The 15,146-nt window shown below is 39.5% G+C and overlaps 2 protein-coding genes across 4 annotated transcripts; both read right to left on the bottom strand.

Annotated features, from left to right (window-relative positions):
• Positions 1 to 362: 362 nt before the first annotated feature.
• On the bottom strand, positions 363 to 10,657 carry LOC136845014 (uncharacterized). 3 transcript variants are annotated; one of them, XM_067114690.1, is made up of 10 exons: positions 10,421 to 10,657; positions 8,504 to 8,698; positions 7,344 to 7,418; positions 6,838 to 6,987; positions 5,896 to 5,961; positions 5,675 to 5,731; positions 5,051 to 5,227; positions 3,231 to 3,275; positions 2,750 to 2,926; positions 363 to 2,391 (listed from the first exon to the last, which is right to left on the bottom strand). In XM_067114690.1, exons 1-10 carry the CDS (start codon positions 10,442 to 10,444, stop codon positions 1,675 to 1,677), a joined length of 1,683 nt encoding a protein of 560 aa, XP_066970791.1. In that variant the 5' UTR covers positions 10,445 to 10,657; the 3' UTR covers positions 363 to 1,674. The 3 variants fall into 3 exon arrangements, with proteins under 3 accessions (XP_066970791.1, XP_066970792.1, XP_066970793.1); XM_067114691.1 differs by having other exon boundaries at positions 8,504 to 8,695; positions 10,421 to 10,620; XM_067114692.1 differs by having other exon boundaries at positions 545 to 2,391; positions 5,051 to 5,194; positions 10,421 to 10,580.
• Positions 10,658 to 11,983: 1,326 nt separating this feature from the next.
• Positions 11,984 to 14,390, bottom strand: LOC136844731 (uncharacterized). The gene is made up of 4 exons (XM_067113967.1): positions 14,119 to 14,390; positions 13,709 to 13,884; positions 13,011 to 13,484; positions 11,984 to 12,606 (listed from the first exon to the last, which is right to left on the bottom strand). Exons 1-4 carry the CDS (start codon positions 14,388 to 14,390, stop codon positions 11,984 to 11,986), a joined length of 1,545 nt encoding a protein of 514 aa, XP_066970068.1.
• Positions 14,391 to 15,146: the final 756 nt, after the last annotated feature.

Below are 15,146 nucleotides of genomic sequence, written 5' to 3'. Positions count from 1 at the left end.
CATCCATGCATGTGTATTAGCTACTGGCTAACCCCGCCGTGCATGATGTACGTTGTTTCATTATTTTCATTCGTTCAAATGAGAATTTCCTCATTCATTCGTTAGTTCCTGCTTTGTGTTTACCTTTGGAATTTCTATGTTTATGGAGGGTAAAATATAGATGCAAACAGGATTAAATTTGAGAAATGGTAATCATTCTCAGAATGTCGGTAAAAAATTTTCTGCCTTCAGAGTTTTCCCAGGCAGAAGGTAGGTCAGTAGTATATATATATATATATATATATATATATATATATATATATATATATATATATATATATATATATATATATATAGATAATTTTGACATTTTGACATTTTCATTTTTTACAAAAGTGAATCTTGAGTAGACCTTTACAATGGCATACTTACAGTTAAGCATGGAGAGACAGAAAAATATAAGCAAAGTGATTAAGTTATGGCATTCTGCTGCTGCTTACATGTTTCCTGGCTTCTGTTATCTACCATCTTGGCTTCTAACGTCTATCATAGTTATAGTCTTAACTTTTTTTTTTTTTGCCTACAGTCACACCAATCTTCTACAACAGGCCAGAATGTCATGGAAATAGAAATCAATGGCACATTGCAACTGATCAGTCAAGTCATATGTCCACGCACTTGGGAATGCGAGTTAATAAAAGTTTTTCTCCTCCAAAATCACGTCTGACCTGCCCCATCGATGGCTTCTTCTCCCTCATCTGGTCTGGAACCGAGAGCCTACAACATTTCTCTTGCAGGCAAAGTTGGATGTCAGTTAGATTAGAGGGGCCCTTACATGTCTCAGAAGCTGATTCATATTCATAATCAGGGTTTCAAATCATAATTGCATGGTCTGCAATGCATATTCTCTGGTTATGAAATGGAATGAATTAGCAAACTGATTTTTAACCAAGATGTTTACCGGGCTAAAGTGCAGTGCTTGAATGTTCTAACTATCCCATGGGTGCTTATACAATCATGGTGACCCTGAATATGAGAGGAGAGAGTTCTCAGCGTGCAATACCACGGGAGACACAACATATTAAAGATCTGTAGGTTTTACAACCTTCCAAAGACAACTGGTCTCAAACGTCATCTTACGAATGAATCAGACTAACCTAAACTGACTTTAGGCTTTACCCATTTTTTGACAAGCATACCATGACTCACCTTGGTTATAGTCTGTGGGGGAAATAAAAATGGAATGAAATATGAAACTGAGGCCAAATGCCAAGCACTGGGACCTGTGGGGGCCATTCCGCGCTGAAAATAATGCCGAATCAAATGTTAGGAGAGGGTGGAAAGTAAGATACAAGAAAAAGAATATGAACGGGATTTGGGGTACATTAAAAGGACTGAAAGGGGTTTAAGCAGCCAGGGGCCGAAGGGATGCTACAAAGAACCTGAAATATCGCCTATGGGGCACTGCGTGAGTGGCACTGACGGCACTATCCCCCTACGGGGGGACACAAGGGCTTAATGTAAGGGGGAAAGATTTATATGGCTACAAAGATCTAACCGCACTGCTTTTTCTAGCTGGCCATATCCTAGTGGCCTTAGAATGTCTGATAGAATAGAGTAAGTAGGAATGATGCAGAGTGATCACTCTCATCGAAGGGCTTAGCTAAGCCCGTTTAGCTTACCAATGAAAAACTTCTAAAACTTGAAGTCCTTAAAGACATGGTCGATTGCCATTGGAGTCGATCCTCTCTTCTGCTTCATTTTAGTACTCAGATCAATGAACACGTGCCTGAACCGCCTCGAGCTGTGTTCATTTGTTAACACCTCACAAAGACTCCTCACAAACACCGTCCCGGTGTCCTTGGATCGCAGGGCTATCATGCCTTCGTTCGAAGCGTGGACGATAATCATGTCAACGAGAGCTTCGGCTGTGGGCATCTGATCTTCAAAGAGGCAGTGTGCTTCAATGTCCTGTCCCCGACAGAAATTGGCAAAGATGATCTTGGGTTTCCCCCTGAGGTAAGGACACCCTTTGGGGGTGAATTTCTGCTTGATGGTATTAAGGCTAATTCCTATGTCGTCAGCAGATGTGAAAGTATCGATATCGGAGCCGTGACTCAGAATAAACAATATTAGAGCACCAGTACTGATCATAGTTCTGTCCTCCTGAATCTCCTTTATGTTCTGCAACATTTCCCGATATGTGAAATCCTCGTGGAGGAAGACCTCGTAGCCAAGACTTCCAAACGTTTTCTGGATATTCAGTGAGTCAGCTCTGGCGCCCGGTCTGTACTTTAAAACGTTAAACACGTAAACACGACCTTTCGAAGATGAGTCATGGTAGTACGTGAATCCAATTCGTTTTTCTGGACTCCCTTGTCCTGTCGGTGATATTGAGCGACAAATTTTGACCTGTACAAAAACATGAATCACTTATAAAACCTGTTATGGCGATGTGTAAAATGTCACTCAGTATAACTCATGAATCATTTAAACGGCGTATTAGAGGGTGGCAGAGCATTGTGCTAACTTATGCAAGGTTGAGGTTCCATCTTTGGGTGCCAAAGTCAACTAGGCCAGAAAGGTATCAGCTAGCCTACGGCACTATCCGGCAACTTAGTACCATGTCACTCTACAAGGCGTGTTCCGACACCACTCAGTGCAACCATAAAACACACAAGTCAATAAACTTATGATTTAGTAACCAAAAAACAATAAACGAAAATCACTAAAAGGAAGGTATGGCATCCTGAGGGAACAGCAGACTCACCTTCTTCTTATGGCTGACGCTGGAGAGATGGCTGGCCAACTTGCTGTACACTTTCAGAGGCTTCAGGCAGAGCGTGCACCAGTATGGAGGGGAGTCTGCGCACAGGTCATTGGCGAAAAGGATGTTGTTTTGGAAGGCCTGCTCTACCAAATTTCCGCCTTCTGGAGTAGGATCGTTCTGACCGTTGGGAAGCAGACCAGAGACAATGCGTCAATGGAATTCATGTTTATCACCGTCTAAGTGACATATACGTTAGATTATATTCCTACATATAGATCATTTTAAAGCATTCTGTATTTTCTCATCTTGCAATTTAGGTTTAGGGATAAACACGACAAACGGCATAAAGGCGTGTCCAGACAGAACAAACAGCAGACGATTCTCTAACAGTTTTCTTAAATGAAAAATGCATAAGAATCTTTAGTTAAAACAAAACAAAGAGGATGCCGGAGGCGTTTCTTCGTGTACACATCCTACTTACCTCAGTGAAGGAGATTCCATCCTTTTCCATTTTATTTAACCCAACCTGGAAGAGGAAATAAGTTTAAACTGATAACAATCTATCGAAATGATAAACACCAAAGAAGCTAAAATACGTTTGTCAGTGAAAAATAATTGCTGAAAAAATGCTATTGTATATTTTAGTTTTCTGTAAAGGAAAACTATTGAGGTGGCTATTTGTCTGCCCGTCAGCACTTTTTCTGTCTACCCCCAGATCTTAAAAACTACTAAGGCTAGAGGGCTGCAAATTGGTAAGTTGATCATCCACCCTCCAATCATCAAACATTCCAAATTGCAGCCCTCTAGCCTCAGTAGTTTTTATTCTATTTAAGATTAAAGTTAGCCATGATCGTGCATCTGGCATCGCTATAGGTGCCAACGTGACTGAGAGTTTCATACAGTATTATAAGCTGTCCAGAAAACTCGATTGCACCGAAGAAACTTGCTTGTGCAAGTTTTGTTACTGCAGCACAGAAAGGTACTGTCTCTAATTAGAGTCCTTAAGATGATGGACAGATGCTGAAATGGTCACCGCTCGTAACTGAATAAATAGTAGGTGCTATTGTCACAGTAGTAGTAGTAGTAGTAGTAGTAGTAGTAATGGATCAGAACTGCAATGGGTCCCCGTCTCGCTCTAGTTTACACGTTCCCTGCAATGTGAGGTTAGCGGGAAACAGCAGACAATTTCCTATTCCTGTCTCATTTCCTGACCTTGATTTTCATTCCTCAAGCAAGTCTTGCGGACAAGTCTCGCTGTAATCTGGAACTTCGTGTGGGTATGATTTATGGGGTCCGACAAGCCATTCCCCTCCACACTTCCTCTTACTCTCTTGACTAACACCACAGACAAGGTCCCTCTCTAGCCCTTTGCCTTCAGAGACCAAGGGCATGGCTATGTAAAGTCATCGGTGTTAATTGTAAAGTCTCTGCTGGGCAAGTTTTCTGTGGTGACGTCCCATTTTCTTTGCCTACAATTAGTCACGCCTACGCATCAGGTCACGCAAAGTTCAATCATTTTGTTTATCTGCTGTCAAAATGTATCACATGTTTCTTCTTTCACAGGCATCAAGATTGTATCCAATTCCATTTCTGCCTGTTCTTACATTGTAAAGTGTACTGGTTCGCTGTATTTATTGTTATTTATTATCGACCTCAGGTCACAGGTTTCCATTGTATTCCGCGGCACGACGCCAGTCTACCGCTATATAAACTGCCTGGATCATGAATAAAGTAGCACCCGAGAATAAACTAACACACTAACACAAGCACATTCGCAAACCATGTATAGCACCGTGGTCTGAGTCCCCCTCCCGCCCCCCCCCTACAGGGAGGGAGAGAGGGAGGACGATCCAATATTGGAGCCTAAAACTAGGAAACTAGTATACCTTTCCGAGCCCCCAGACACAGAATCTAACATTATTTCACTTCACCCAACACAGACCGAACCAATAATAACATTAACATAAAGAACTACAAACATTACACTACATACACAATGACAAATGGGTCTGTCCCATTCTTTATCCTTCTCCTTATACCTTCATTTCACACCCCCTTTATACCCCCTTCCAAACCTTATCTTCCTTCCGGGGGACCCTCAGGGGTTTAAATCGATTTGTAATCGAACCCTCACTCTAACCTATCCCCCCCCCGGCCTTCATTTATTCATAAAGTAGCAGTAACCTTATCCTGCTCGTTTCTTTCGCACCTCTTAAAGCTACTTTCCTCACAAGGGATTATCTAATCTGCATGGGCTAGTTAACGCGCTCTCTAATACTGAATTGCAACACCGTCCCTTACCCTCTTTTTGTGAGCTTCCGACTCGAGATGACTCTTCGAAGCGTTCTTCGTCCTCAGGTGTAGTTGGCAGGGCAGGCAGTAGAAGAGGTGGCCGTCCTTCTCAGATCTGACGATTTCGTTTCGGTCTAGGGCCATCTTCAGAGCCTGCAAGTCGGGAGTGCTGCCTCTGAGGAAGTTCTTCAGTTGGGAGGAATGTATAATAGATAATGATTAATAAACACGAACAAAAAATCTGGGGAACAACGGCGAAGTTGGAGAACAAATGAAATTAATCACAAATATAACACTTTTTGAATGAAAGGTTTTGCTGTTTATGATTGGACAGGGCACAGTGAATATTTCCTGGCGTGTGTGTGTGTGTGTGTTTGTGTACAACACTGAAGGCCAAATAATTGTGACGAGTTTACATCATGTTTCATTATATTCCATTACTCTCCATCTTCAGTTATATTTTTGAACACCGTAAGTACTTTTCCTTTCTCTTTACCTTTCCTTGTGTTTCGAACGTAGGTGTAAACTCTCGTAAAACGGGCTGTTGCTGGGGATGGATTCAATAAGACGCTAACTTTTAGAAACAGTCGACTTACACGTACAGTACAAAAATCTGCTGAGATCACAACTTACCTTGGTGTGCGCAATAATGGCGCTTCCATCCTCAAATCCGAAGAGGAACCTCAGAATCTATAAACAAAGTTGATATCGAAGTAAATATATAAATAAATAAACAGTGAATGATATGGAATTCTCTATAATTGGAAATACCAATATATTCAAAATGTGCGATTCTCACGGCCTGTGAGAAGAAGAAGAAGAGGAAGAAGAACACTACTTAGGAGGGTACTTACTCTCCACAGCAAGACGAAAAATGCGAGCAGAACATTGGTGATAATTTCGAATCCCGTTTGCAAAGCCTGCAGAAGAAGAGATCGTAATTTAGAAGGTCAGTTGTGAAAACTTTTTCAAGGTTGAGGTGAAGGTCTTAAAACCACAGGGAGATTTCAGGATTTATTCACTCGTGGAGTGGTCGCTCTTTGACGTTCGTGTCTTCAGATTCCCATCGCCTGTGGTAGTGTTCGACACTGCAAGTCGCCTATAATTATCTCTGGTTTACTGTTAAATAATTCAGTGAAGGTATTACTTACATAAGCAATGAAGTTACCTTCGCTAATTGCAGTAGCTCCTCTTTCATGTTTCTTTAGTCTATTTTTTTTTTATCAAATGTGAAAGTGATACTGAAGATTTTTTAAACAAAATTTTATAACAAAGGAGAGCTGTTTGGTGGGTCTGTGCTATCATTTAGTGATGAAGAATGTAGACAGAACTGAAAATCCTAGTATATTTAGCACGCATGGAATTTAAGATCAGGCCAACATTACACGTTTCTAACCTTATTTTTAGCGTCCACTTCAAAAGACTTTTTTTTTTTTTTAATATGGAGACCAATACGATGGACATCCTCGAGAGAATAGCCCTTCGAAGCCCATTGCTTACTGTGTGGTTTCGAGAAGAACCTACGACTAAATATCCTCTACTACCATGGCCCCACATCCAGAGGAGTATAGACTACACTTATGGTGTCTAACCTGAGTCCTCTTTTCCCAAACATTTATCTGGCACACCTATTGACTAAGCTGCACATACGCCCACGTATGATACTCATCGTAACTTATTCAAGCCCTTGAAAGAATAACTTGAGATAACTAAATATTGACCATTGTATTGAATATTTGAATAGTGGATCTATCATTAGCTAAGGAACTATGTGTGTGTTATTTTTTCTCACTCGCCTGAGTCTCCTTCAAGCCGCTTGAGACGAGATCCGTGTCCTCCTCTTGTTTCTCTTTATTAGACTCATGGATGGTAGGAGCAACTTCTTCGTGTTCCTCACCTTCAATTTCGTCCCTGTCTCGTCGGTTAGCGTTGACTCCACGATGAGGCTGAACAAAGGACAACGTGTTAGGGAGAGCCATGACACACAAGTCGCATCTGGCCCCTACACTTTAACGCAAATTACAGGTACTATTTTTACTAGAAATAAACGTTAATCGTGCGTCAGCTATCGCCTTTACTCACATTTGGGGAAGACACGTCTTTAAACTTTAGTTTATTTTTTGTGGGGTGGGGAGGGATCAGGTTTTCTAGCTATTAACGATCATTTTCTCTGGCTACCGCAGACTCATCTGGTATTCGATGTTGTTATATGTCCAGTTAATCGGCAAACTCTTTTGCTTTCTTAACGGGACAGGAATCTGATTATTCAGTGTAGACAAAAGTAACTTTCACTGGGCCTCACCTTTTTATCACCTGTTGTGGAATCTTGGTTCGTATCCGTAGTTTCAGCGACATCTCTTTGTTTCATTTCTTGTAGCTGAAAGTGAACAACTGAGTTTTTGATAGCTGACAAATATTATACATAAAGCACATATTTAACAATTACTACAGATATACGTCCATGTAAAGTAGTTACGAATCGCAGAGGCAACGTTAGAACGTGACAAGTCTGACACCGCCACGGAAAACATGCACAAGTTTAATGTTAAGAAATAACATAAAATCGTAAAATAGATAAGTTACAAGTGCCAAGGAACGGGATTATACATCGCTGTTTAAAGACCGTAAGTACACGGGGATTGACAAACTACACATTTATTTATTAATTTATTTCGGAGACAGCAACCAGTTTCTGCAAGGCAGACATGCCAGGCAGTGGCAGAAACTGTGTTTGCCTGATGTTTACATTTCCTACTGTAGCAACTTAGTCAAATATAGTTATGTAGTTTTCCTTGTATGAATACTTCTTGTGTAAAATAGCCAATAAAAAAGATGTCAGTTAAAGCTTAATTAATTATATAGTCTTATAAAAAATATCCAAATTGTCGTCAATAACTTTTAAATTGAAAATTCGAATTTATAAGTTAAACTCTCATTACACCACAATTCCGGCGCCAACGTAACAGTATCGTTTTAAAGTGCCGCCGCGTTATTTGTGTAGCTTGTTGGGGTGGGCTCTGTTACCAAATTTGACGCTTACAAACATTAATGCCATTGAAAATCTCAGTGAAAGGTAAGGTGAAATGGAAATTGACCCACAACGTGCGGGATCACGCGTGCTTGTAACTTCACAGTGACATAAACCGCGTTAGAAGCTGTCCACTTCCGCTGGAGTTCCCGGAGACTGCTGTTGGTAAGTACTCGAACATTTCTTAACATATTCTCTCGTGCAGTTTTCATTATTATATATGGTTTGTTAGATTTTGTTATAAATTCACTAGAAAAACAAATTGGCTTCACAGCAAAACTTAATTAAAACACTTTGTTAGGTTACCTCCGTTGATACTTGACATGGCGCGCTAGGCCTAGGCTCTGCAGAAACGACCGGTTGATTTTTAGTTTCACCAGACGTGGCAATGCATTGTTTTACCATAAATGAAACCATTACTGGAACAAGTTTACCTTTTTGATGTGTTTGTTAGATTTAAGATGATGCTTGATGGTGTCTTTTGTTTTGAGTCTTTGGACGCAGACGGTGCAGTTGTAAGAAGCGCCGTTCTCTGCACGCAGTTCTTTGACGACGCCTTCCTTGATGGCATTTTCCAGCTCTTTTGCATTGGCGACTCTTGCAGTTCTCTCTCCTTTGTTAGCCTCCTTCTGAAAAGACAGGTTATTTGTAATATATTTATATAAAAGTCATCACATTTTTTTTCATATTTTTTTTTTTACATTAAAACAACGCATATCTTTCATTATCATGACACTTTTACTCGCAAAGATTGTGTTGAATATATAAATTAATGTCATAACTACGAAAATGTCTTGATTTGGGGCATAACTTTGATGATTAGTCAGTGGAGGTTAAATGATATCTGTACGTGACTCTAGCCGTTTTATCTCTATGTAATCCGTTCCATTCAACCACGTGCAGGGGATAGGCCAAGTGATGGCAAAGTTATTATGTTGTCATGTATACTTGCTGCTTATCTATCTACGAAGTCATTTTTATCATTACAGTCCTCACGCAATTTCTCCTCTGGCTTTAAAGATAACCGTGTTGTTTCTCGTTATCGTCATTTTTATCTGCCGACATTTACAAGTATCGTAGTTATTACTGTGTTGCGTAAATAACAGGATGTATTACGATAAAGCCGGTGCCATCTTCGCTTCTTCTTCTTCTGCCTTTGATGTGGTGACGGCAGTCTTGGCAACAAGTCCAATGTCAAATGTTCTTAAATTTTTTTTTTTTTATTGTGCTCTTGCTATCGTCATTTTTAACATCATTAATACGTGCACACCCACGTTTCTGTCCTTGTGCTCTTGGTATCGTCATTCTTGTCTTATCATCATTATCACTGGCACTATCTCCACGCAGATTATTATTATTACGGCTGTACCTCTTTCTTCTTTTGTTTTTAGTGTGGGAAGCGCTGTAGGCGCACGGAAAGAAATGCTTTTCTTTTCCATCTTACAGGACACACTCTCTCTCTCTCTCTCTCTCTCTCTCTCTCTCTCTCTCTCTCTCTCTCTCTCTCTCTCTCTCTCTCTCTCTCTATATATATATATATATATATATATATATATATATATATATATATATATATATATATATATATATATATATATATATATTTATATGGGTATGCGTTATAGTCTGTTGAACACACTTTTATGAAGTTTGTGCTCGAATCACAAAAGAGTGAAGCTTGAGCCCAGGTCAGTTTTACATTGACCCTGTGTATATCCCTCTTATTAGTTGCCTGAGGTCATCAAGAAATTGACCCCATAGGGAATTTAGGCTTAGGCTAGGCTCTGTCTACTGTAAGTTCGGTATACATATAGGCTATATTATTTATAATAGAAAATATTACTGCATCCTTTAGTATCACCTCTTCTCGTTATCATTGAGGCATATTTCCGTAATATTTACACAGCGACTTGAGTCAGTGAGTTACTACTACTACTACTAATAATAATAATAATAATAATAATAATAATAATAATAATAGAACCTAATTATGCGCACAGAAAAGATGAAGTTCAGGCGCAGAAGTTCGATTGCCAACTCGCAATTAGGCCTAACATCTTCAGCCTTCGAAACTGGAAAGTGAAAACGCTTTCGCCTTCAGGTACCGCAACTTCCTGACCCATCCACGTCTGAAAGTTTCTCTGACGGACAAAATATTACCCCAAAGTTATTCGTTTTCGGCTGCGCTGATCGTATTTGTTAAAACGCTAGGCTAACGTAAATCAGTCAGTCTATCCAAGGCACTCGGAGCTCTAGTGACAGGTCCAGTCTGGGCCAAAACTTACCCAACGGTAGATATTTGAGACTGCTCTTATGACTGGTTAGTGAAAGCACTGAAATGTAGATCTTACCGTCACATCTTCAGTATCCATCATCAAAAAGCGGTGGTGGTCCGGAATGGACCGGAAAAATCCGAAATTTTGACGTCGGCTGTTTCTGCCCTGCCTGCCGTGCACGCTCGGACCAGTGACGGTGTTCTCTAGACCTTGCTCTAGACATTCGTACTAGCCACGGTTTCCTGCCTGTACGAAGTAAATCGTACGTGTTTAACACTGATAACAAATTCGTAGGCAGACTCAAATAAATGTGATTTTTTTTAACAGCACGAACCACGGGACGGATTACCGGTACTTGTGAGCAAACCTGTTGAAATACTACGTATTAAGATTAAACTTTAGTATCACGAAAGCCGTTTCCTTAAAAGGGTTTGATATCAAAGAAAGCAGTGACTGCCACATTCATCGAGTAAATTTTTCGGTGTATTTCATTCGCATTTAAAGGGTTGCTATTCCTTGTCAGAGGGACCCACAAACCTTCATTAGGAACTCCACTACATTGAGACATGGTAGAGTGATATATCAAGTTATTGTTATTGCCCAGAGCAGCAATATCTAAGCGTTAATTACAGCATCTTGGGAACCTTTGTGCATATTGAGTTCATTCTTGGTTCAGTAGTTGAGAGAGAGAGAGAGAGAGAGAGAGAGAGAGAGAGAGAGAGAGAGAGAGAGAGAGAGAGAGAGAGAGATGAATGTAAGAATTGCAGGGGAATAATGATATCTAGTGTACAAGGGAAGGTGTAAGAGATTATTTTGATTGGAGAAGTAAGAAAGTGACAAGAAGAGTGATTGGCGATGAGTCGAGTTGCTTGAGACAAGGAAGGAGGTGTTTGGATCAAGTGGTTGTTTTGAGACAATTGTGTGGGAAGTTTGACAGTAAGGGGAAAATTCTTAATGCAGGATGCTTGGACCTGGAAGAACTCACGATGGAATCTGTTTGGTTCCCAGCCTGGTAATAATCATTTGTGGGCACTACATAAAAAGAAATGTCACATCTTGACACGAGGCTTTATTCTGTTGACATGCGGGAGTGTAACCCACAGTTTTAGAATAGACAGCATACAAATACTGCTTTCGTACAATGACTCATAGATACCATACTTGCATGTCTCATAGATATCTTACTTTACAAGTTTCACTTAACATCCCCCTTCTTAAGAAAAAGAGATCAAACAGGAAGACAAAACCTTAAGAACACAATCAGCACATCAGGGTACCTGCAACATCACTAGCATCAGCACATACAATACAGAAAATGGCATAACAAAACACAAATGGGATCAAAAAATCAAAATGAGACCTTCTTCTCATAAAGACAAATAGAACGCATCATTCAAGAGAGTGAGATAACTTCACTAACAGTTTTAAACAATAGCAACTGAAAGATTTAGTCTTTCTGGAACCTTAATTGTTCAACCAGACTGTTTTTATAATGTCTGACTCAGTGTTATTACTCTTTGACACATCAGGAGCTTTACATGGAGACTGAACATCTCTACTATTTATGTTACTATTGGCATCAATATCAACTGGGACAGGGCTCACAGAACTGAAATAAGGAGCTTCTGGAGACTTATCTCAAGATTTTACAGATTTTCTTAGAAATTGTCTATTTTTACGGTATTTTCCTCCATCATCAGTACATACCACATAAGTATGACCACTAAGCTTTTTACTGACAGTGGCCTGTTTCCACTCTTCTGTTTTATTGTCAATGGGTTGAACTCTAACAGTGTCTCCAATACATAAGGGTTTCAACTGTTTTCTGTTTGAGTAACGATCAGCAACAGCAAATCTTTTGTCAATCAGCTTTCTCCTTTCCTTTTCAGTGGAAAAATTAGATGGCTTGAGGCGATTGCTAACTGTAGGAATCAATGTTTTAGCATGTCTACCCATTAAGCGCTGTACAGGGCTAGTTTCTAAGCCTTCATGAAAAGTATATCTCAGGTTCAGAAGTCCCAAGTACGGATCTTCTTTGGCTTTCTTACACTTTTTCATTAGGTTTTTAGCAATTCTAACTGCTGCTTCAACTGCACCATTAGTTTTGCTATTTCTAGGACTTATAGGTTCATGAGAAAATCCCCACTTTCGAGCAAAGTCATCAAACAGATGAGAAGAATAATCTGAAATCAAAACATCGGGAATACCATGACGAGCAAAGTGATGTTTTAATTTTGTGATCACAGCATCAGATGTAGTTTCTGGCAGATAATCAACTTCAAACTGTAGTAATCAACTGTGACTAGGTAGTTTCTTCCTTCAATAGTAAATATATCAGATCCTACTTTTTGCCAAGGGCGAGAGGGTACGTCATGGAGATGTAGTGGCTCTTCAGGCCGTTTATAGGAGTAACAGGCACACGCATCACACGATTCAACATATTGTCTAATTTCTGCAGAAATTCCTGGCCAATATATTATTTCTCGGGCTCGGCGTAGACAAGAGTTTATACCAGAATGGCCAGCATGTACCCTCTGTTTCATTTCATACCTCATAGATGTTGGAATGACTACACGTTCACCACGAAGAATGATTCCATCTTGTACTGACATTTCATCTCTGTAATTGAAATAGGGTGTAAGGGACTGCAGTATTAAAGACTAACTTTGAGGCCAACCTTCTATAATAGTCTGTTTGAGAGTCTTCAAGGTATTGTCAGATTGTGTTTTTGCTCTGATTTCATCAAGACGATAAGGCTTAAATGACGAAAATGACAGATTGTTGACAGATACAACTTCTTCACACTTCAAACTACATGTAGGGGCACGAGACAGTGCATCAGCAATTGGAATATCCTTGCCAGATTTGTAGACTACTTCAAAATTGTATTCTTGAACACGAAGAAGCCTTGCTTGTAACCGTTTAGGTGCACACGTAAGAGGTTTCTTAACAATAGATACTAATGGTTGGTGGTCAGTGATTACCGTCACAAAACGACCAAAAGTGAAATGATGAAATTTGTTCAAACCATACAGAATTGCTAGCATCTCCTTTTCAATTTGAGCATAATTTCTTTCAGCATTTGCGAGAGCTCGGCTTGCAAAGGCAATAGGCTTTCCTTCTTGCATCAGTGTTGAGCCTAAACCATACCCAGATGCATCATTTTCGAGCGTCAACTGTTAGGATCATAGTATGCAAGAACTGGACTATTCACAATCGTTTCTCTAAGTCGTATAAACGCTTCTGCTTGTCACAGTGACCAATTCCAAGGGACATCCATTTTGAGCAAATTATGAAGTGGATGTAGACCATCAGTTATATACATGAGGTAAAAACTTTGCCGTATAGTTTACCATAGCCTACCAAGGAGCCGACGTAATTCTTCGAGAGTCTGGGGAGTAGGAAACTCGGATATGGCTTTCAGTTTCTCAGGATCAGACCTAAGACCATCTTTGGTAATGACATGACCCACAAAGGAAACATTATCAGTTCGGAGCACCAATTTCTCTTTGTTTAGTTTTACATTTTGTTCACGACACCTTTTGAGAAAAGATTCAAGATTATGGTCATGCTCATCTAGAGTTGTTCCATGCACAATGATATCATCAGCAATACAAACAACACCAGGTAAATCATTAAATGTATTAAGAATATGTTTCTGAAAAATTTCTGAAGAAACAGTAAGACCAAAGGGGAGTGGTAGCCATCTAAATCTACCAAATCATGTTTGGAAAGTAGTCAGTAGGCTTGATGCCTCATCAAGTTTCACTTGCCAATAGCCAGATGCTAAGTCGGCTTTAGAAACTGGTAGAGTATAATGTTCGTGCAATAAGACTTTGTTTAGCTCTTTTGGATCAAGGCAAACTCGTATGTCACTATTTCTTTTATGCGCTATGACTAATTGACTGACCCAGGGAGTAGGCTGCTCCACACGCACAATTACGCCAAGGTTAACTAGTCTATCTAGTTCCTCTTTCAACTTAGGACGAACAGAAATGGGTACCCGACGATCAGGCATAACTACAGGTTTAGCATCATCACACATATTTAATTGTTAAACACAAGAAAAGGAACCTAATTTACCATCAGTGACATCTTTGAAATTATCTTCTACATTAACTGAATATACTCTTTCAAAATTATCTTCACATACCTGAATTAAATTCATATGAACGCTTGCCTTTTTACCCAACAGTGGTAAAAAGTAATTCTGTACAACAATAAATTCTACAGAATATTTTCTTTGCGTTTTGGGATTAATATTCCTTTTACATATACTTAATGGAATTTGTTTACTTTTATTTCAAGTGGACAACACTTTGCTAGTTTTCTCAACATATTGAGCATATTTTACAGGTAAAATGTTGACAGTGGAACCAGTATCAATTTGAAAATTTACCTTTTCACCATCTATTACCATACAACATGTGATATCCTTCAGAGAATTACCTTCATCAACAGCTTCAGTATAATTCACCCATTCAGCATCAGAAGATTCATTATCATCAACTTGATGTACATGTTTATATTTAACTTTATGTTTGGCACAAGATCTAGCATTATTTTTATTTACAGAAAGTGGACATTTCAGAGCAAAATGATTCGTTTGTAGACATTTACTGCATTTCTTTCCACAAGCTGGGCACATGTCCTTCTTTAAAACATGCTTTTGACCACAGAACAGGCATTCTTTATTAAGAGAATTATTTACAGGAGCATTTTTAGGATACATAGGCTTAAATGGCTTGGTACCATGCTTTTTGTGATAAACCACTTTATGCACTTCAGCACTTTCAGGACG

This window comes from Macrobrachium rosenbergii, chromosome 13, assembly GCF_040412425.1.
Source record: "Macrobrachium rosenbergii isolate ZJJX-2024 chromosome 13, ASM4041242v1, whole genome shotgun sequence".
Taxonomy (NCBI): Eukaryota; Metazoa; Arthropoda; class Malacostraca; order Decapoda; family Palaemonidae; genus Macrobrachium; species Macrobrachium rosenbergii.
This window is presented reverse-complemented; position numbering and strand designations above follow the sequence as displayed.